This window comes from Delphinapterus leucas, chromosome 2 (genome assembly GCF_059928025.1).
Source record: "Delphinapterus leucas isolate spDelLeu-1000000601 "Yukka" chromosome 2, BTC_Dleu_Yukka2, whole genome shotgun sequence".
Taxonomy (NCBI): domain Eukaryota; kingdom Metazoa; phylum Chordata; class Mammalia; order Artiodactyla; family Monodontidae; genus Delphinapterus; species Delphinapterus leucas.
Window position 1 is genome coordinate 128,571,928 of NC_143130.1, and position 24,631 is coordinate 128,596,558.

The following is a 24,631-nucleotide window of genomic DNA, read 5'->3' on the forward strand; positions in this document are numbered from 1 at the left end:
ATGCCAAAAGATGTTATGAATTTCGAGAAGGGTATCAGGTAAAAAAGTAGCATTTGACATGAATGTCCAAGAATGGGTAGGACTTTCCCCTCCCCCCACCTCCCCACTCCCAACTCCCAAGACCATAAGCTAGAAGTCACTTCAGTCAAGTGGAATAGTAAGATAAAACTCAAAGAATTTAGAAAGGGTGAATATGTTCTAGGAAATGTATGCTTTCTGGTAAAATTTCAGTGTATAGTGATCTGGCAAGATGTATCAGAAACATTTAAGAAAGTTTGTGGGTATACACTTAGGCATTTGTACCTTAGTCAGTATATAAAAGGTAGACACTAAGAATTCCTGAGAAGGGGACCAATATGTTGAGACTCCACATTCTTGTAAAGCAGTGGGACTCTATTTAGGAAGACCAATTTGACACAGTTATGATGATGAATTTAGGAACAGGGGACATAAAGGCAATGACGTGAGTTAGGATGCTCTTACACTGTCCGGACAGTCATTTTTGGTGAAAAGCAGAATGGAATTTAAAAAGAGTTAAAGATGACAGAAATGAGGAAGCACTGCTGATTAAATTTAGGATACAAGGGAAATGGAGGCAAAGGTGATTCTACAGGTTTTGAGAATAGTTAAACATAGTTCACTGGAAAATGGTAGCATTTGACCACCAATGGTGGTCAAATTAATGAGACAGAGAATTCAGAAGAAGAATTTGAAAATTCAGGAGAAAAATTTGTTTTTTAGGGATCAAAATGCTTTTAGGGATTACTGATTTGGACTATAGAGAGTAGAATTCAGCATAAATCTTGAATCTATATAAAAGATGCAGGCTTGGAGAGTAAGGTCAATTTGAACATCATCCATTGAAGGGCTTTTTGGTAGTGGATGGGATGGGACCAAAAAAAAAATTTAGACCATTGGAAAATATTTACAGTTAAAGATGGAAGAAGGAATATGTGGCATGCAGGCAATAGATATTATCCAAAACAATCAGGAAAAGCCAGCAAATACTATAACATATACCAATGTTGATAATTTTAAAAAGTTGGTTATTTCAAAAAAGTGTGATGAACATTTATCAAAAATATTTTATCAAAAAGTAACTAAACAGAATGAATTAGGGGGTAAGTCTTTGGACTTGGCTTCTGAAAGATCAAAGTTGCGGAGCGGGGGAATATAGTCATTCATCATTGCTTTACAAAATATTTGATATCTTATTCTGAATTTTAAAAAGATGGTAAGCAAAATAAGCATGTTTCCTCTGGCTTCATAGAGCTCACAGTAAAGTAAGGGAATTCATAATAATCAATACACAAATATTCAATTAAACATTTGAGAAATGTTTTAAGACAAGATAGTGGGAATATATAATAGAAGAAACTGATTTGGTCTAAATGATGAAGAAAGGATTCCCAGAAGAACTCTTGTATAAGCTGAGATGAAGAACAAACTGGGCAAAGGGGAAAGAGGGCTTAGAGTATCTGAAACATAGGAAAAGCAGGAAAAAGGCCCTGAGTATGGAAGCAGCATTGGTGAAACTGAAGAAAATCTGTGTCTTCAGCAACATGAGCAAGCATGAGAATGGTAGGTTAATCATTCATTCCTTCATCTTAATTTGATGAGTGCCAGTGATAGACTGCATAATATGATCGGTACTGGGAAGCACCAGTACCCAGTTTAAGATGAGGCTAGATTGGTGAAAAGAAGCCAGATCGTGCAGGTTTTCTTACGCTGCTTTAAGGAATTCAGTTTTTATTTGGCAAGAAATGGGAATCCATTCAAAGGTTTCAAGAAGGAGAATGAACTTATATTTGTATTATATTTTAAGATGTATATATACCTAAGCTACAAGGTGAAGAATGAGTGAGGGTGCCAGTGTAAGATGCAGAAATCTACGATGAGAGGCTAATGCAGTATCCTAGCGAGAGTTCATAGTAACTTTGTCTGGGGCAGAGACAGCAGAAATGGTGGCAAGAAGACAGATTCAAAATATATTTAGGAGGCAAAATCAAGACATGTTGATGGATTGGATATAGGGATGAAGAATAAGGAGGCATCAAGGATGATTCCCAGGTTTCTGGCTCACATTATAATGACTGTTAGTGCTATACTAGGCATGAGGAATACTGGAGAAGTGGTGGCTATTAATACACCAAGATAAAACAAGGTTTTGAAATTTTTATTCTATTGTGATAATGAAAACCATCAATTTAGCCACACAATCATAGTCCTATTTCTGACCAATAAAAAGTACTGGTTTGACTGAGACTGTCAGCGAGCATCCACAGAGTTCATCTCTCTATGCACAGCTAATTAGGATGGGGTTTTTGAAAATACAGGACTGGCCTCATTAGCACATGCCCCAAACAACAGAGCTAACCAGGCCAGAAAGGTAAAAAGAAATGCACTCTTTGTGACAAATATTACTTTCATGTGCAGTGTACTATTTTCCAGAACAAATAAATACAGTTGAGAGACTATAACTGAGATCAACAAATAATTAGTGTACAGGAGGGAAGCGATAAAAGTAGAAAAATAGTCTTGAGGAACATGTATATTATATTCTAAAACAGGAATTTTGCATATTTCTTCTGGCATGCAAACTCTTTATTGTTATTCATAACTAATACACATTATTGTTTTCATTGACTTACAAACAAGATTTTCACTTTTTTTCAATTAACATTTCCCAATTTAAACTTTGAATTAAGTATGCTGCATTAAGCAGAGCATATTTTGACTCTACAATGTTACCCAATTTCCTCTGCCAGCGTGCAGCAACATTCAATGATATTTTGCCCTTGTAATTATTCTGTTTTCACTATGCCAGCACATCCCTAAGACCTCACTAGGTGGACATGGCGTTTCTCCTTACTGTCTTATGCCTCCATGTAGAATGCATAAAGCTATATTTTCTAGGCCACCTAAATCTAGAAAAGATCCACTTTTGAACAAGGAAAATAAACCCCAAAATCTTTCCCTACACGGAGCCATTTTCTTCCTTTCCTCTCCCTAGGATTTTTTGTTATGTTTTTTGAGACTATAAAATTAACATACGTTTAATGTCCAAAAAATTAAGAATCCAGGAATGAAATAGAAAATCAAACTTTGCTAAACAAAACCAACCAGACAGGAAGAATGTTACGAGTTTGAGGCATATGTATTTTTATAAATATATCAGACTACATGTAATGTTAGGTATGTTTTTAACCCAACAATATATAGTAAACATATTTATGTGTTATATGAAGTTCAAGCCCATTTTTAAAAAGAGATGCCTGCTTCTCTCTCCTATAGATAATTGTCTTAGTTTGGTTGTCTCAGAAGCAGTCTTCAAGACAAGGCTTCAGTGCAATATTTTTTCTGGAAGATGATTCAAGGAAATTCTAATAGGGATATGAGGAAGTGATAAAGGGAAGGAAAGGCAACCAAAAAAAAATTTCTCTTAATCCAAGGATAATGAACTTGGTCCCATGGGGAACTCTGGGAGTCTGTAGAATGGGCATTTTGGAGTTATTCTCCCTCAGGGCTAGAAAGCTAGGGCATTATGCATGGCATGAGGACTGCTGGTGCTGAGTGATGGAAGGGCTGGTTGTGGTGATGTTAATTCCTGGCACTTTTGAACTATAGTGCACGTGTAGGCACTGAAGAAATCTCTCACAAAATTGGCAGTCTTCAGGCTGTACTGCTGTGTGAAAGCTAGAGTCCATATGGGAGTGGACAACCATGCTTTATTTAATCATGCCCTTACTGATGGACATTTATATTGTTTCTAGTTCTCTCACTATTATAAGTGGCCACAATACCTAATACATGATTATTTGCATGGCTGTCTGATTTTAATTACACAGTTTCTATAAGTGAAATTAGGGAGAATTTGAAAAAAATAAAAGCAGTAATCTTTTGGTATGTTTTGAGATGAAGAGATGCAACTTTCTTCTCTTTATATGGTTGTATTATCATATCATATAACTTTAAATGTAACATTCAAAATTTTGATTTAATATCTAAAATACCTAAATTTGTTAACCTCATTTATTGCTCTGTTTAAACATCTTCCATCATTGCTATGAGAAAATATTATATAGTTAAACTAAAATAAATGTACCTAACATTAAAACAGGACTTAAAATTTGTCCAGTTTTCCATCTTGGGATAAAGACACCATTGTTTTTAAAAGAACAACAGAGAGAAAATATTTAGTATCTAGGGCTAGGCAAAGAGTTCTTAGATGACACCACAAGCATAATCCAAAAAAGGAAAAAATAAATTAGACCTCATCAATACTAAAAACTTTTGCTCTGCAAAATACCATGTGAAGAGAATGACAAGACAAGGTATAAATTGGGAGGAACTACTTAAAAACCACATACCCCACAAATGACTTACATGTAGAATATAAAAAGAGCTCTCAAAACTCAACAATTAAAATAAAATCTAATTAGAAAAAAGACAAAGGACGTAGCTAAACATTTCACAGAAGAGGATATTCAGATGGCAAATGAAATGGTGTTCAACTTCATTAGCTGTTAAGAAAATGCAAAACCTCAATGTGATATCATGACACCCCCATCAGAATATTGAAGTAGAAAACGTGGTGACAACACCAAATTTGGTGAGAATGCATAGAAATCGGATTACTCATACATTGCCAATGGGAATGGAAAATGGTGCACCCACTCTGGAAAACAATTTGGTAGTTTCTTATAAAGCTAAACATACAATTACCATACCAGCCAGCAGTTGCACTCCTGAACATTTTTCTTGGGAATGGAAACTTATGTTCACAAAACAATGTGTACGTGAATGTTCATAGCAGCTTTATTTGTAATAACTGAACACTGGAAACAACACAGATGCCCTTCAATGGGTGAATGGTTACACAAACTGGTACATTCATACTTTGCAATACTACTCTGCAATATAAAGGCACAAGCTAATGATACATGCCACAACATGGATAATTCTCCAGGGAATTATGCTGAATGCAAAAAGCCAATCCTCCCAATTTATATAGTGTTTGATAGCATTTATATAACATTCTTGAAAGGACAAAATTGTAGAAATGAAGAACAGATTAGTTGTTGCCATGATTATGGGATGCGTTGGAGGAGGGGAGGCAGAAGGGAAGTGGATGTGGTTATAAAATGGCAACACTACAGGGGTTCCTGTGGTGACTGAACTGTGCACCTTGTATGTGGTGGTGAATACATGAACCTACAGATGTGATAAAAATACACAGAACTAGGGACTTCCCTGGTGGTGCATTGGTTAAGAATCCGCCTGCCAATTCAGGGGACACAGGTTCGAGCCCAGATCCAGGAAGATCCTACATGCCATGGAGCAACTAAACCCGTGTGCCACAACTACTGAGCCTGAGCTCTAAGAGCCCATGAGCCACAACTACTGAGCCCGTGTGCCACAGCTACTGCAGTCCGCGTGCCTAGAGCCTGTGTTCCGCAACAAAGAGAAACCACCGCAATGAGAAGCCCGCGCACTGCAAGGAAGAGTAGCCCTCGCTCGCCGCAACTAGAGAAAGCCTGCGCACAGCAATGAAGATCCAATACAGCCAAAAAATAAATAAATTAATTAATTTTTTAAAATACACAGAACTAAATACACACACACACACACACACACACATACACATACATGATGTTATCACTCGGGAAACAGGATCTCTCTATATGAACTCTTACAACTACAATGAATCTATAATTATCTCAAAATAAAAGTTTATTTTAAAAATTGAGCAGCATTTCTGTCTAGAACATCAACACATATGTAAATATCAATGGTAACTTTTGAAGAATGTCAAACTTGTTCTTATTTACTAACAATTGTCTACTTTTTCTAACAATTTTTTATATCCTAAAATAAGCGTGATTATTCAAAAAATCATTTACATTATAAAGTAATGCCATAGGGCCTATGTCATTTGGAGGGCTAATATACTTCATGCCAGATAAATAAGAACATTCAAATACTATAGAAAATTTTTCCTTGTCCGTCTTCAAGATGTCCATCTTCAAGAAAACAAGGAAAAGGAAATAAGGATTAGCCATGAAAAGAAGTTTTAAAGAATTTATTTTGAAAGATCTTACTTTGTTAAGCCAATATCTAACAAAACAAAACAAAACACTTTTCTCTTTACCAAATACTTGAGATGCATTGCCTCATTTACTCATCATGGCATTGAGGCGAGTACTGTTATTACTATCCCAATTTTGCAGATGAGCAAGATATTATGTGGTGCTTGTTATAGACCAGCAATGTTCTACATGTTTTACACATATTAGCTCATTAATTAGATAACCCCACGCTATAGATAAGGGAACTGAGGGAGATTACATAATGAAGAACCTGGCAGTCTGACTCCAGACCGCTCTATGGTGTCTCCGAGAGCACTAAGGCTCAAGGCTTTTAAAACATCTGCTCAAGGTCACACAGCTACTAGTGGTAAAAATCAGGATTTGAACTTATATTCTTTCCACTACACCAATCTTTATCAGATTGTGGCTCTTTTAATCACAAATGTCAGAATTATTTAAGTGGCTTGTTAAAAAACCCCCGTCTTCTCCCTCTAGCTCAAAACATCTGGTGCCAAGACTCTGGAATCTGTATTTTCAACAACCATTCTAGAAGCTTTTGAATCACATTAAAGACAGAGTCCAACTGCATTATAATACACAAAGCAGGTTTCTGTAAGTTTCAAATGAAATATCTAGTACATTAAAAATGATGTCATATTTCATTAATCTTAAGATTCAATTTTTTCACAGTTTGACATCTCTGAAATAGGACTGCCTGTTATAACTTATGGTGTCTTACAATCACAGTAAAAATGTGGTTCTTTTTCTTCTTAGTGGTACACAAAATAATGTTGTTTTAGATTTCATATAGTATGGAGGCTCCCTGGATAATAAAAAACAAAAGACATTGCTTATTAAACACTGTTCTTTTCAGTCCTGGGTCACTGTGAACAGGTGCCCATATACATGCTGTGAGAGGCAAGGTGATGGAAAGAGGACAGGACGACATCCATCATACCTCAATTCACACCCACCGCGGGGAAGTCACCAAACATTTTGGGTTAGAACAGATGAAACAATGTGTGTGAAAACACTTGGAAAATGATAAATCATATTAATGACATGTATGTATGAATGTGTGCATATGCATGGGCTCGAAGTAAGATTATTAGAGAGAGTGAAAACAATTTGAAAATGCTCATTTCCAAACTTGGCATATGTGGAAGGTAACAGATGTCATGATTCTCAACTTTCTCTTCTTCCTTCTCTAAGAATAGCATGCATATCAGTAAAAACTGTTCATTAATTCTTACTGTGTTCTAGGAAATTAAGTGTCTTATGTAGTTTATGTCATTTGAGCCTCCTTGCAATCCTATGAAATACTATATTATTACCGATGATATTATTCCTATTTTACAGGGGAGGAAACTGAGTTGTTAGGGACATTGAATAAGTTAACTAAAACTAAAATTGTATAATGAAAAAGTGGTGCAGAAAGAGTATGAACAGAGGCAGTCTGAAACAGGAACTCGCCTGCTGAAGTACATCTCAAAGGAAAATTTACAGAGAAGTAACCTACGTACTGTGAGTCCACATAACCAGGAAGGAGAAAGTGGACAGAGAAGCCATGTTGTAACCATAGTCACTGCAAAGGAAAGAAGAGAAAGCAGGAGGAGCATGTGGTGAATATTTGTATATATATTTATTGTAGTTCCTTTTCAAACTTACTTGATCTAAACATTTTATTTTCATTTTTTAGATTATGACCCTCAACAGAATGCATCTTGTTATGTAATTTTCCTTTTCTCTCCTTTCTACTGGTGTGAACAATCTAGTTTGATCAGTTTCATTTTTAAATGCATCATCCACATCTATTCACACTGTCCCCTCTCTGTGACTTCATTGTTTATGTTTCTGTCCTAGAAGCTCTCTCACTCTGTTCTTTGAACCTTTGCCTGTGTCGGACAGCCTGACATTCCTCTCATTCTATCTCTATTTTATATACTGGATATGTAATCTGGACCTGTCCTCAGAAAAACTGTGAAATGAATGTAGTCTTTGAAATCCTGTACCTCTCGTCTCTGCATGCATCTCCTTCGTGTTCCTTAGCCCCTTCCAGTAGGTCCAGGGTTTACTCAGTCAATTTTGCTAGATATTTGAAGACTGTGAGCTGATAAAATGTTACCCCCAAATATTAGGGACTAATATGTTTTCCTGATGGGAATATTTATAGTTTGAAAGAAGACTAAATGGAGAAAGCAACACCAGGCATGAAGGAATGGACTGCTGAGTGAGGAATCTCACTCCTGGTGTGGGATGTTGATTCAGAATGGATACCCTTCCAGTGCCCTCAGATACTCCTGCACTGTAAAGGCCTTTTGAGCACACATAAAATCCCACTTTTGTATATGATATTGTCAAAAACTAAATGAAAAATAAAAGATGCATGTTTGTTTCATTAAAAAATTATAACAGTGTACTACTTATTTTTGTAAATTAACTATTAATTATTGTCTATTTGCCACATACTAGCACTGTACCATCTTTTATTTTGGGCTCATTAGCCTGCTGAATTGTGTCAATTTTGGAAATTGAGACATATAATTCAAAGCTGAAACAAAATAATAAAATTATAGTCGTCTCTGTTCAACACTGTTACCAATTTTGAAAATAAATTTCTTTCTCATTATTTTGTCCCATGTGTACAAGTCTAGTTTTTGCACCTAAAATATTACCCAGAACTAAATAAATATCTTTTTTTATAATTGTGTTTTATAATTCAAATTATTATACAACCCTTTAAAATATTTGCATATTAAAATATACTTCGTATCATGTTTAGTGGATGACTGGATCCCAAAACATATATACTACAACAAACTCTACAAAGGAGCTAAGACTGAATTTAGCTCACGTGATCTCCCTAATGTAAAATTAAGCATAATATTCTATAATTAATACATTTTGGTTAAAAGAAGAGATTCTATGTCATATTATTCTCACGTATAAGGATGGCATCTAACACAAAACAGAATGCAGAATTAGCCTCCTTTTCCTTAGTTTAACCATATAATGATTTTGTTTGCAGAAACATTAACAACCTTTGCCCTTTTATTAAGAAATACAATCATTTTCTGTTAAACTAAGAAGTGCCAGAAAATTGTGTTGGAAATGCTTAAACTGATGTTTCATTTTCCTCGACTCCTCATTTTTCTCAGCACATAGATGTCTTCTGTCCGTGAAATGTCATTGATTTTATAACTGAAAGATGATATTACTGCTTATTTCCTACATTCATTGAATAAGTTCCATTCTAAATGCAGGTCTAAATCATGGATTAATTCAGTAATCATTAATTCAATAATCTCTATAGAACCTATGTAAGTTGGAAGCTCTTAAATTTGTGAAAAGACATAGTCCTTGCCATGGAGGAGGTTACAACTTCAGCTGGGAAGCAGATATGCAGACTACTAAATAATAATTTAATGGAATATAAGTACTATAGGAATCAAATATGGACAAAGTCCTTAATTTGACTATTAAACAAAACAGCTTATGAAGAATAAACAGTACTTTAATATGCACTTAGGGAGCAGTTAGGGAGTTGATTTCTAAAGATGGTTACTAGGTCTGTTAATGTTAATTGCATCTGTATTTCCAAAATTTCATGGATATATTTAGAGATATAATAACAAAGATGAAGAAAAAACTAAGCTAAATAGGCAGTAGGGAAACAATAATAAGCAAGGTTTAGGATTCCATTTATACTTTGGTTCAGTCAAATCGTTGTCAAGCAGTATTATTTATTTCTCTCGGAAGGCCCACATTTAGCCTACAGTGCCGCTGTGAAATATGTGATTAAAACTTTCATCCTGGAAAACAGCAGTACTGTTGATCTGCAGTCAGTTATTCACATACCATACAGAAGCCCACAGTTACCAAATTGAACCATCATTCTTAAATCACAGTTCATTCAGGAAGATTTTAGTGGCTACTTGTTTAACACAATCTTATAAATGATCCCTCACAAAGGATGTGAAAATCAACACATATCTTTAACGGGCTAATTGTGCTCCACTGCAGTGTTAAGTCTATAAAAGCTTTTTAATAGTGAGAGAAATGATGGCATTTTCATCTTAATTTGAAAATATAATTGCTATTCTAAATATTTTTTTGTTTCTAACTTCAGTGCTTATTGACAGCAGAAATTTCCCCAAAACGCTAACAGAGTATTTAACATTATTTCATTTATTGAAAGAAAATCCAAGGGAAAATAACATACAGCTATCTGCAGAAGGAAAATATCAAAAGGAAAAGTAAGTTAAATCTAAACTTTGAGATCTAAAATGTAACTAATATTCGATATGAATTTAACACAATGTATATTTGATTAAACGTATACATTTAAATATACTGATGTCTCAAGAAATAAAAATGATATCCTGGAAATCCAGGACAACAATTAAAAGCCATACGAAAACAAACTGAAACTAATATGCTAATCCCCATTTCATAAAATTTCCCATAATTTTATTGAAAAATAAGAATACATTTTAGCTCATCTTATGGAAAATTAGTACAATTGAAATGAAATTCAATCAGTTGTAAATATTCCTTTAAGAAAACTATTTCAGTTTCTACCCAGAGTTTAACCCCTGCCCTATTGAAATTTTGAATTCCAATTCCTTAATTCCAATATACTCAATGTAGGTTCATGGTAATGAAATCACCAATCATAATTTATTAAGCTTTATATTAATAATGTCAATAAAGTAGTCCATATACAAATATATGGAATATTTATCTCTCCCTAACTTTCACTTCTGTTTCCAAACAGACATAAACTTATGATAGATGGATTCTGAACTGGCATATTTCACATTAAAATGTCAAGTTTTTAAGTCTTACTTTTTCTATGTAATAACATATATATTTACTTATAAATATTATGGATACTCAGCAGAGAACTTTTTATACCGGATTTGAAAAGAAGTTCTGATCATTCTGTGGTAGCTTTTCTAAGTAGAAGTAGAAAATGTCAGAGACATTGCTTTTTAAAAATAAGCACTAAGAAAACTAAGTAAGCTAGTTAACCACAAAGGGAACATTGTCGGAAAGGAAATAGCTTGGGATTGAACCCTATGATTTTATTGTTTTCACAGAAAATGCAATAACTCCTCATTGACATCAACTACCCAGTTGCAAGAAGAGTATACCTTCTGCTTTGTTGAGACGCAGACGAAGCAATTAGTAAGAAGTCGTCATCACCCAAGAGGAAAATGAATTCGGAATAAAATTTTTCCAGTTTAAATGTCTGTTGAGAGGCTCTTATCTTTGAAAGGCACATTTAAAAAAAAGTTTTTTGATAAAGAACATGCATTCAATAGAATCCTTTGAAGGCATTCTATCAAACTCAGGTTATGTAGTCTATCAGTATCTCAAATCACTAATCAAAACAAACAAAAATAGATCATGAAAAACACCACAGCCAGTTTCATACAGTCTTAAGGATAGAACTAAATTAATTGTTCTTCAAATTACACATTTTGACAGATACGTTTATTATAAAGTCTTTAAAATAAAAATGCATGTTTGGTGAAAAGTTAGTATAGCTGTCATTCATATTTTGTCATATTTTACAATATAAAAGTAAAGAATGGCATTATTTTTTACCATTTGTAACATGATGTAACTGACCAGCTGGTTTGTAATTCTCATTATTATAATTATCACAATTCATTGCTATGTCAAAGTTGATGCTGTGATGTAGATGAAATGAAGTACCATTAGTTTAGCCTATTACATGACATTGTAATGCACCATGCATTTTTCAAATCTCTTAAAGAAAATTTAATGGCAGGCCAAACTTCTAACCTACTAAGTGCTATGAATCACATAAAACCAGAAAAAATTTTAATCCAGGGATACATGGCATACTGTAATTCATAATAGAACTAAAAAATAGGTAGCAGGAAAAAAAGAAAAAGAAAGCAGGGCTAGGTATGTATATAATGCATGTAAGAGAAGACTCAGATTTTTAAAAAGCACAAAATAAAAGTTATGTTATTTTTAAATAATGTGTATTCAATGAGTATTTAATATAATCCTACAAATACGAAGGGGCTATTATTACTACTGAAAAGTAATAACATTGGGCATGATTTGACACTTATGGTAACATTGGTGAATTTCAGTACATAAGATGCCATGTTTTTAGGATGCACTATTATTTTATATATCACTACACAGAAATGCTGCTAATTATAATTAAAATAGCCTGATTGCAGAGATGTTAAAATGTGGAGAAACAATCGTCTCTGAACTGATGAAAAAAAGTAATGCTTCTAATTAATTGGGATCAACTACTGGCAGTAGGAGATTACATGATATAATCTTTCTCCCAGGAAATTAAAAGCTCCATTGCCTAATGCCTTCCTACGAAAGAACAACAACAACAAAATATTGCCATCAATTACACTTAAAATGTGTTATCAAAAAGGAAAAGGAGGAATACATTGGAGATTTCAACTCATAAACAAAAAAGTATTAGGAAAAGGAAGGCAGTTGGTAAACATGTAAGCGCTTTAAAGTTGTCATTATTATAACTAATATTAAAGAAGGGAATACTTAATTTACATTTCACATATGCTGACCGTTAGAAAATTTTTGCATTTTTATCCATTGCCTTTCAATTACAGCAACTAAACATTTGCTCTGGAGTGAAAAACATTGATTCTAAGTTTGTTCGTTTATATAAGTTATCCAGAACCCATTTAAAGTTATATATTTTAACTTGTTACCATATCAATAAAGTTGATTGCTTTGCAGTTCTTCTGATTTACCCCTTTGTTCTTGGTACTCATCTGCAATTTCTCAAACATTTAATCAAAATTACTTTTTGAAGTACCAGCCGGTTCTCATGAACTTCTGAAGCCTTGTGTATTCTTACTGTGTGAAAGGTTATGGAAAGACTTTAGTATTTTATGAATGTTTAGTAGTAGAACTGAATCTTTTGCTTACAGCAGTTTCTTTGTGCAGGGTTACTTAGGAGAAAAGACTTGATTATTTTCCTGGAAAGGACACATGTATATCCAAATATGCTGAATGTAGATTTTTTTTTGTTTTTTGCAAAAGCCTCACTCAAAGATCAGGGAAAGAAGGCGGCAATGAGTTAAGCCTCTCTTTTGATCTAGAACATCTTCATTGATATTATCAGAAATGAGTACGCAGAAAATCAATTTCAAAATATGATCCGCTAATATGGGATAGTGAAGAGAAGTGGTTAGTTGCCACATAAAATGGAAGTCAAGGTGAAGGGAGATTTAGTAAATGTTAAGCTAAGTGCCTTGAATATTTTTACTTTAATCTCTTTGGTTTGATAAAATAGATGGGTGACTATAATTTTGAAATTCTTTCAATATGCCTGATTTGTTCCAGTATGTTATAAAATTCATTTCTTTATTCTGCTTAATTTAAAGAACATGGCTTAGCTCAATTCTACCATTACCTGGATATTCAGACTGGTTCCCTCTTTAACTATGAAAATACACATTAAATTCCAAGTTCATATTTGTTTCATATTTTACTTTCAAAAGTTTGACTTTTTTTTACAACTATTACAAATAAGGGAGAGTGCATCAGAGATTTCCTATCAAAATTTCTTCCTGCAGACATTAAAGTATATGAAGCACTGAAGATTTATCCCATGGAGACATAACCAATAAATTGTATAACTAGTCTCATTTTCGTGATAAGTGAACATCGTTCAACAAACACACATACTGCTTTTCATACCTTACCTGGAAAGAGGCTTTATTGAACATAGCTGTAAAATTATCTTTTAAGTTGGATTACTGAATTTGCACAAACATTTCTACAGAATTATTTTTTTAAAAAAATCAAGCTTTGTCATTTTTCCACTACATTTTGTTGTGCTTTTTATATTAATATTTGCAAATGTTATAATTTAATACTTATATCCCAATTACTTGCATAATCAGTTTTTTTTTAATCCTGGGGTGTTGAAAGAACATATAATAATAATAATATTCTTCTTTAGACAAAAGTCTTTTTAAATGAAGTTAAAAGCTGAGATAATTTAAGGAAAAAGATCTTCAAATTTTCATAACCAACAGGTTTAAGTGAAATTTACAATGCATTGGAAAACTGGCTGGTTAAAGGTATGATTTGTCCTCAGGTAGCTCAAAATCATTTTTACAGGTTTTTGTTTTTTTGTAAAAGTGTTTTTTAATCTTGGTAAAATAATAAAATAATATTTCACAATTTTCACAGAGTCTGACTAACGGGCAGAGGCATATTACCCTCAGTGTCTAGAATAAAGCCAGATTTTTTCAGGCCCAGTTCCACTGTAGAGTTTGTATGTACTGCAATCACAAACATTTTCTTGTTCCCTCTAAAGCTAGGGCCAATTTCATTTCAAATGGAGGTTAGAGTAAAAAATCACTCCTGTTTTACCACCTTCTGCGCTAAGTATTATCTTAACAACCTTTTGCTCTGGTTGACCCATTTAATAACCTGGAAGAAAAAAGTGTTGCTCCCATGTCTGGTCTCAATGGAAGTTATTTTCTAATGGACAATAAGCCGAAAGGCCATGGCTGTCTAGGAGGTCAAACAACAAATATCTTGTCTGCATGGGCTTACGCAGCAGCTTCGGTCCTTTCTTCTTCAGAAGCGGCTTTGTTGTCTTGCCTGTAATTTGCACATTTAGGCTCTGTAGTTTGTTTATAAAACAGTTTTACACAAACCACTCTTAGCAGTGCAGACTTCTGAGTTGAAAATTATTCAGGCTTGTTTCATTGAAGGCACTTGGTTTCCATGGCAATTTATAAAAGATGATGGTTTGGTTTCTTCGTTGGAACAGATGACTTAGTTTGGGTGTTCAAGTGGCCGCAAGCAAACTCCGATAAGCCTGTGTAATATGTAAGCCCAGGTTTACCATCCTGGATAGTAGTGCATGCAAAAAGAGACAGCATACAGTTATCTAGCTTAGCCATGGGAGGAAAACAAATAATAATAATAAAGGTGGGATGGGGATAAGGTGGGGAGGAAGAAGAATGTTGTAAATAATTCTGAGTTCAGGTTATTTTCAAGGAATGGTAACAACCAAAGGTAAAAGGGCCTACATTTATTTAATTCTCTATGCAAAACCTTCTAAAAAGGAAAATAAATGCCAGCTCTTCACGTACCCTGTTTACAGTGAGGTTTTTGTTGGCAGGCCATTAGGTTTCCATGGTAACAAGCAAACTATTCATTTGAAACAAAACCAGCCATGACTTTGTGCTTTGACAAGGATTTCTATAGCTTTTTTTTTTTTTTTTTTCCCCGAGTTCAACCAGATGATCAGATGACGCTGTAATCTTTTTAGCCACAAAAGCACCTGAAGGTCTCTTCTCTACTCAGGTCAAGATTTTCTTTTATTTGTAGTGCGGAATAAGTTATATTTCCATGATGTCTTTTTATCCCCAGTGCTTAAAAAATTTGTTTTTATTATTTTATTTTGAGTCAGTAGTCAGTGGAGGAATCTTTGGTAGTTTGTTTTTTCAATGTCCATTTACAAAGACTCTTTCTTCATGCCAGTGCCTGGTGAATCTTTTATAGCCTCTGCCAGGGTAAGGTCACCTTCGAGGACTTAAGATAGAGATGAGGACGATAACCGGAAAAAGCCATATATGTACTAAAATTCCAACAGCACCATCAACGGAATCTAAAGACAAGGGAAGTAAATGCCAAGAAATCATTAAAAGGAGAGTAAGTATTCCATGTAGCTACCAATACAACTTCGGTGAACAAATAAAACAATTTTAGTATATGGAAGATATTTTTGGAAAACACTTGTTTTTTGGTTTGTTTTATTTATCAGCTTCACTTCCAAGACAAGTGAAAAGGAAAATAACTTGAATATACGGTGAGGCATTTGATAAAATTAAAATATTTTCAAATTTTAAATTGATATGCTATGCTACTAAACCTGTTCAGAAGATATTTATGTGAGTCTATGGCTGAGCTCAACCTCAGAGTTCTGCTAGCCACATGAAGGCATGCATACATAGAAAATTCTCAAAAATCTAAAAGTTCAGCTTCATTTTTTTTCTTTTTAAGCTTTCAGGAATGTTTAAGCTTAAAGACCACTGAAAGAAAAACTACCCTTTATGAAAACCTGGTAGGGATTGTTATGGGTAGAGAAATTAACTACTGCAAACAGTGGATTATACATATCAGGATCAGTCTATTATCTATAAATTGGGTAAATAATTTTCTCCTTAGTGTAATTTTTAAAAGTGCTATGAAGTCCATTCTAACTAAAAAATCTCTTTCACCAATCTGCCTTGAGATTCCTACTGTAGCTGGTATTTCGAGTAAAATTCATGTACAGATGATACCTCTTAGAATGTATAGCTTACCTAGGAGGACTAACATAGGCAAGCCCAATAATTCATTAACCTACCTTAAGTTACAAAATGGCTCTCACCTAGGAGTGAGCTGGGTTTTGAAAATAGGAGACAAACAATCTCAGCTTTTGATAGTGTGGCCATAGTACTACATTTACTACTGGAGAGGGGTTGGAAGCCTGAGCAGTTTAGGAAGAGGCCTTTGGCCTCCAAGCTGGTTTGTACTTAGAATTTAACATTAATTTAATATTCCACAAACACTATTCATCAAAATGAACTTAATAAGGTATAGTTAAAGAGATACAAATGTAGCAGAGTATTTTCTCATACCAAAGAAAATATCTTTGTTCAATTAGAATTGTTTCCTCTGATTTACAGAGGCTAAATAAAAATACCTCCAATAAGTATAGATATATCTTACTTGAAATAGTCACACTTTTTCCTGGATTTAGTGGTTTAAGAGAAGAAAACTGATTATGAAAATGTTCTATTGTATAACAATAAAGTGCCTATGGGTTTTCATAGTCATTTCACTGTGGCTACATTTCTGCTTTCTCCTTTTTGGAGAGTAAATTATGTTCTCTTGCTTTCCTCATTTGGAAAGTTTAATTCTATTTATACTAATTTTCAGTGATTTAATTATCAAAATGTAAGATTTCTTTATCAGATGGTAACTATCTTCAGTTAATATAGTGTATGTTACTATCACTGATTCATGTTGTGAAATTCAAAAGAAATCCCTTTTTCCTCTGAGAAGAATGCTTGCTTTTCTGTGCATTTGACAAACCTACTTCATTTGGATATAGCTGCTGGTTTTCTAAAGAAAAATTAGCCAGACACAGGGAGAAACTTTTACTAAAATTGTTACTTGAAATGCTAAGTGTAATGACAAGAAGGTGAAAACTATGAGCAAAATGGCTCATTGTTATGTACAATCTTAGTTTTTGTCTCCTAACAATGTTTAAAAATGTCAGTTCGTATGAGCAATCACTGGGTAGTTGTACAAATTACTTTCAACATCCAGACTGATATAATTTCTCACTAACTATACTCAATTAACAAAGACCCTGATTTGCTATAGACTTATACAAAGTGGATTTTCATGCTCTTTTTGTAAGTGCTAAATAATTGAGTTATTTGTATGTATTTAGTTTGATTGAAACCTCTTTAAATGACCACAAAATTAAAGATTCTAGGTGGCCCTATGAAAATCCTTCAACTAAGAAGAATTTTTCATAAGTATAATTTTAGATTTCTTACCTTCACATGAATAGTACAATGAGGATTTTAAGAAACAGCCCAACACATAATTCTGATGCTTTTTTGCATTATTTATAATTTTTTATTTATAGCTCTTTTACTAAAAATGGATTTTTGGTGAAAAACATACAATTTGAAGATATCATTATACCATAATATTCAAACCAGAATAAAAAGTGAAACCAAATTACTAAACAAGATTGTGATGCAGGTATAAGGAGATTAATTATACCAGCAAAGAATTAGGCTGCTCCATTACTTAATATATATACTAAGGCTCTTCACAATATTGAATCTGTTAAAATGGTTGGCAAAAGTTAGACCTACAAAATACATTCATAAACTCGGAGGAATAAAAACAGCCATGGCTATATAAATGTGTGCTGAGTATATAGATTAGCCAAATATTTTAATAAAAGTGAAAAAAATCCTCTGAAATTAATAATATAAATTAAGAATATTTTAAAATCTTAATTAAAAACCAAAGTGTGCTTGCCTTACATAGACCTAAATCAAAATTACTTTTATTTTAGGTCAAATAACTGAGTTCAAATGCCTACCATCAGATTTAATACTTTGATTTTAAAATATAATTAAAATTTTAGGGTTTCATGCATAGGAAATTTTTAAATAAACTAAAAATAAATTAGTTTTAACAATTAGACCTCATTAGTTTGTCATTACATTACTTTAACATCACACCAACTGATCCAAGAAGAGACACTTACTCTTAGTCGTTAAGTCTTGTTTTGCACATTCTCCTTCTGCAATTGATACATCATCAATGGCAATGTCACCTTCTATGCCAGGACCTCGAATACCTTCAAAAATGAGCTACAAATATGAATAAAACAAACCTAAATGTAGGGCTTTGATGTGCAGATGAATTTTTATTGAGAAATCGAGGAGACAAACCTAAAACTGACAATCCTGGCATCATTTATTATTGATGGTCTTCAGAATTCTTACTTGCAAAAAACATAAACTTTCTCAATAAAACCAATAGGATTTTCCTTGTATAGCATAGTTTTCCATATGACAAGCTCTGTGTCAATTTTAAAACAAAACTAAACTTAATTGAATAACAGAATAAAAGCAGCTACTATTACAAATCGTATCACTTTTTGTTTTCAGAGGTAAAGAAAAGTTTTTCTCTGAAATATTTCTCTGAAATAGATTCCCTCCAATGTTTTCTAAACATATCCCATAACACTGGTTTTCTAGAAATATTTTATGGATGAATGAGTTCCGGGTTCACTGTGACAGTATTATGTTTAATGAAGCACAGAGCAAGGGTTTACCATCTCTGTAAAACTGTTTGATCTCTTGCAAATACAGTGAATAAATTCATCATATTCCCCATATGCTTTGTTTCTAAACCCTTGAAGATATTTATGGGTTTACTTATGTTGAGTGTTTAGCGGCAGACCTTTGAATTTCCAGTATCTAGAACAGTGGTTGGCACTGAGGTAAGACATTAGTGTTGAAAGAATAGATGAATGAAGTAAGTCTCCATTTATTACTAAATTCTAGATACAAGGTCAATATAAGGACAATTAGCAAGTTTTTTTTTTTTTTTTAAAGAAGATGTTGGGGGTAGGAATTTATTAATTAATTAATTTATTTTTGCTGTGTTGGGTCTTCGTTTCTGTGCGAGGGCTTTCTCTAGTTGTGGCAAGCGGGGGCCACTCTTCATCGCGGTGCGCGGGCCTCTCACTATCGCGACCTCTGTTGTTGCAAAGCACAGGCTCCAGACGCGCAAGCTCAGTAGTTGTGGCTCACGGGCCTAGTTGCTCCGCGGCATGTGGGACCCTCCCAGACCAGGGCTTGAACCCGTGTCCCCTGCATTAGCAGGCAGATTCTCAACCACTGCGCCACCAAGGAAGCCCCAATTAGCAAATTTTTATTTCATTTTTATAGAAATAAGAGTCTTCTAAAATTTTGTCTTATCTCACAATTACTCCTTGCTTCCAGTAAAACCTTTTAATTCTTTTGATACTAAAAAATAACCTATGCATGTAGTGATTATATTCCCAGAAAAATTTCTACATACCAAAATGAAATACTTACTTTGTTTTTTCCGAAGAAAAATTAGCCTAATAACTGTTTTCAACATCAAACTAATGTGTGCATTTTCATACAATTTCTAGTCTATTTCATTGCAACAAATTGGAGTAAAAGTCTGTTTTTATCAATGCCAAAATTTTTGTTTTTCAAAGTATCTTAATATGACTCCTTAAAGGCAAATTTGTGATGAATTTAAGAGAACTTACACTACTTTTGTGAAGGCTACCATTGTTCTCTGATATGCTATCATAATTTTATCAATCGAAATCTCTAAGTAGGAGAGTAGAGGCATTAGTTACCACCTTTTGTATTGAGTCCTTTCCCCCACTTAAATATGGTCTATAAGAATAATTTTCATGATAGGAAAAAATTTGATAAGAGAAAAAGATTTGGGAAGTTTTTACTATTATATTATTATTATATTTAACTTGTGTAGAGAGGGTTTCCTGCTTACCTCTGTTGAGATAAGTATGTTAATAAAGAGTGTCCAAAACCATTTCTTTTTTTTTTTTTCAAAACCATTTCTTTGAAAGGCATCCAATTTGTCTTGTCACTGAAGCCAAAATAAAATGGCAAACCAGAGTTAAAATATTTAGAACTAAATTGGCAGTATATGAATTCTCCATCCTCAGATGGAATCAGGAATGAAGCATTAATTTGGCTGCCTGGAAATGATAACTTGCATTTGACTTAGGGTGGTGTTTTGGAAGGTATCTGGGTAGTGGCTACACAGCCCTCAGAGGACTATTTAAATTGCAAGAGAGAAGATTAAAAAAAAAAATGAATGGTATAAAAATTCAAGAGCACTGAATTTGGAAAAGGAGAAGTCATTTTAATGGCTGCAGAATAGTCCATGTCATGGATGCAACAAAATTTATTTAACCAGCATGTATTGTTATTGTTAGACATTAAAATTATTTTCAGTTATTCTGAACAAGGCTGAGATGAACAAGGCTGAATTTCATATGATTATTACACACAATTATTATATGGTTCTTTAGGGTCATTATAAATTGCCCCTATCAGCAGTCTATCTGTGAGAAGGCATCGCCTTTTTCCTAACCATGGGTTTTTAAGTATTTGGGTATTTTTTTCCTTTTTTTGCTGCTTACCTGGTAGAGAATCAATGTTAAGAGTAAATCAATAGTATTCCCACCCCCTTCTTAGTTTCAGTCATGTGATGCTGAGTCTTCTCTCCTGAAGATAACAACATGAATGGAATGTTATCTTGGAGAAAGTCAGAACTCAAAGATTCATGCTGTAAGAGTCTGATTCCACAAAATCAAATATTTTCCACCATGCCCCCAAGACTAATACTTTACTTAATGAAAGTGGAGGGCTGTCATCACAAATTTTTCTTTTACGCAGTTCTTTTAAAGGACTGAATGGAAGAAAATGTAGATTTCTCCCTCCCAGTCAAGTTTAATTCTGGAGGGAAGCAGGAATAAGAATGTGTTAGTCATAAAAATTTGGTATGGTGAAGAGGAAACCTCTTCAAGCACCAAGAGTTTTAATTTTAAGAGGTGGAGTAGAAAGAGAAAGGGAGTAAACACTGCTTGTAGAACAGAATACAGGGTTTGTAATGTGGCCATGGCAAAGATAAGAGGATTGCATTCCAGTATGATTTGTGTGCGAAGTGAGATGTTGGTGAAAAGGCTAATACGGGTAGGTTAGAATGTTCTGCACCTGCTCACACTTGAAATCTAAAGAGATGAAGCTGAAGTCATAATCCTTGCATTGGGAAGGATGCTGGAGGAACACGCTTGAGAGACATGGATTTTTCCATCTTAGGTATGTAGAGGTGAGTAGACAATAAAATTATCCACAGTTTTTCTTATTTAAAGTACACAATTATTTTCACTTAATAAGTTGCTGTTACCTGGAGATAAGTGTCAATATAAAATAATGGCATTATTTTAAAAATCAAAATTAAAATGTCGAAATCATCAAAATCACTCCTGAACTTTTCAAAGCTTCTTTCCCTGGAATGATCTTGCCATTGCTCAAAGCATTTCAAAACTTCTGTTACTGACTTTAAAGTATTAAACATTCCTACTTTTCCTATTAATTTTCTTTTTCTTTCCTTCTTTCTGCCTTGCTGTGCAGCTTGATCAAAAACCCAAGGTTGAACCTAGGCTTGTGCTAAAAACAAAAGTCTTGAAGCAGCGAGGTTGTGAAGGATGCTGCCACCCTTCTTTTGTGGTCAGATTGAGAGGGAGTGTTGGGGAGACTTTGGTGGTAAACATCAGAGAGTAGACTGACTGATGGAATTTAATATGTGTGCTGCCTGGCTACTGGCAACATGTTGACCGCAAATGTGTAGTTGGCTGAACAGCAGAAATACAAATCAACAAAAGTTGAATTGTCTTATGTACAGAGGGCTGCCTCTATCTAGAACATTCTTTTATATGAATACTTCATCCCTCAGTGATCCTGATGAAGTGTTACAGTAATAAAAGCTGATTGATTTGTAAATCTATTATTTACATTTATCTGCACAATTATAGATAATACAGTTTGTCTCTGAATAAAGCAATTTGATTACTTTCCAAGCATAGCAGTGTTTTAGTTATTGTGTGGAAATAAATCAGAGAATTAGTAGTAGTTATTACTGGGATGATAAAAATAACTTTTGACAATCAAACTCTTGGCACAGTTATATAATTGGTACTTTTAATATATATTTGAAATCTTGTGATGATAGGGAATCCAATCCAATAGGCTAGAGAAATACCGTAGTCTTCCTCAGGGTCCTATTTGAACATGAAGAAAGAAAAAGGTACTGCGTAGTTGTTGGCTTGTTTCCTTTTAATTTCCACAGAAGCTTTGTTATTGGGAAGATATAGATTGTTTTTTAACTCATTTGACTCTTACAAAGAAATATTTATTGCATTGTTCTGTTTATGCTCTTAACTCCAACTAGAATTATTAAAACACGATTTTATGGATTCTAATAGACTTATAAACGGCTTTGAGATGAAGACCTAGAGGGATATTTTCTCCTTATATTGTTTTTGACTATGAGATAGATAACAGAAATAAAATGCATAGGTATTAAATTTAAATAATGTACCTTGGCCAAACTTTCAAGTGCTTTTAAAAATAAATCCTTGGTGACAAACATCTTTTTTCTCAAATACAAAGATGAGAGACTATAACAGTCCATTATAATATGATGTATCTCAACTTGGAAGATGTGATCTGTATGCAATGAAAAAAGTCTGAATTACATTCACTCAGAGAAGAAACGCTCTCTAGTTTAATAGATTAAATATGTCATATTTTAATGAAGTACCATCATGATTCTGACTACTATTACATTACAAGGATAAGACTATGTTATTTTCCTCTTCAATACTTCTGAAATGCATTTGGCTTAATTGCCTTGAAGACCAAATTAATGGCATCTAGATTCTCAGGGAGAAAATGTTGACGTTTAGGTCTCCTAAAAAGAGTGTTCAAATTGTGCAAAACCTGTTCTTCACACATAATCACACTGATCTTACTTAAAATGGTTTCCCTTAACTGAAACAAGTTTAAAATTGTAATGTTTTCACAGTGTGTGCCTGCAATTCAGCAAATTTAATATGCAAGAAATACTGCATGATCAGAAAATTAATTCCTGGTGAGTAAATGCAAGTGGGAGTTTAAAAAATGTATGTGAATTTCTGTATTAGAATTACACTACACAAAATTATTTCAATTCTTCAATTGACAGTTTCTTACATTTATTTATAATGCTTTAAAGCATGTAGATATAGATGTCAATATATAGGGAGATACAGATGATGCTGTAAAAGTTTATGTTCAAATATAATTTCTCAGAAAGGGAGGAAGAGCTACATGTAGCACTAATGAGTAAAAGTAAATGGGGAGTCAAAGACTACAACGCACTTCTGATGATGACTCAACATTAATAGTGCCTCTGCAAATGTTTTCTTTCTGACAAGAGACATCGCTTCTGATCATTACTGCTAAGGCAAAGCCAAAGTCTTGGAATGCAGTTTGAAACCTGACAGTGTACATCACTTGGAAAAACTTTAGGATGTGAATAAATTTGAAAATAGCTATTAACATTAATAATTTTACCTTTATTTTATTACTGGTTCAGCAAATAATTAAACTATCCTTTATTTTTATTTTTTCCCTCTTACCTGCAAAGAGCAGAACTATCCTTAACCAGTACAGAAGAGATTTGAAGAGAGGTAACATAATAAACCAGGTGAGTAGCCTAAGCTTTTTCTCTGGAGAAACTATATAAATATTAACACTGAGTTTAACTTCACAAGACTCTGGCAGTCCAACTTGCTGGATAAATGTCAGTTGGTTGTTAAAGCTTCTAATCTGAAATAATAACATGAGATTTTGACTGTTGGCAAAAACAAAAAGAACTAGATCTCATTGTGAATTGCAATTAGAAAATGTTTTCAATAGTTACTTCAGGAGCCATCATCATGTCTATAATTGCTCCGGAATTTGGCTTAGAATGTCAGATATGTATCTATGTGAGCATGTAATGTCTACTAAGGAGGATGATATTTTCTGGATTATTATTATTCATAGAAATATATAAAGGCAGCATGATGTAATGAAAGCATTATAATCTCTTTTCCAATCCATATTTAATGTTAAGGATTTGTGTGATTTAAGATAAATTGTCTCAAAACATACTTTCAAATCTTTAAATGAGGATATAAGAAGATCTCCAGAATTCTTTTTGCCTATACCTAAGAAAATGTAAAGACAGTATTATAATGTCTCTATACTTTTCCCTCACAAAACATTTGGAATGTACTGTGAAAGAAGTAAAGCATTTAAAAGGATAGTTAAATATTTTCCTTGGTGTAGGATATAAAATAAAAGTGA

General features: G+C 33.5%; 1 protein-coding gene across 1 annotated transcript in view; it reads right to left on the reverse strand.

Annotated features, from left to right (window-relative positions):
* Window positions 1-12,005: 12,005 nt before the first annotated feature.
* Window positions 12,006-24,631, reverse strand: part of MDGA2 (MAM domain containing glycosylphosphatidylinositol anchor 2) — a 273,598-nt gene continuing 260,972 nt past the window's right edge. The window contains exons 11-12 of the mRNA XM_022570646.3: window positions 18,427-18,532; window positions 12,006-15,753 (exon numbers count right to left, since the gene is read on the reverse strand). Coding sequence (XP_022426354.2) covers window positions 15,665-15,753; window positions 18,427-18,532 — 195 coding nt within the window. The 3' untranslated portion in view covers window positions 12,006-15,664. The remainder of the gene's footprint in view (window positions 15,754-18,426; window positions 18,533-24,631) is intronic.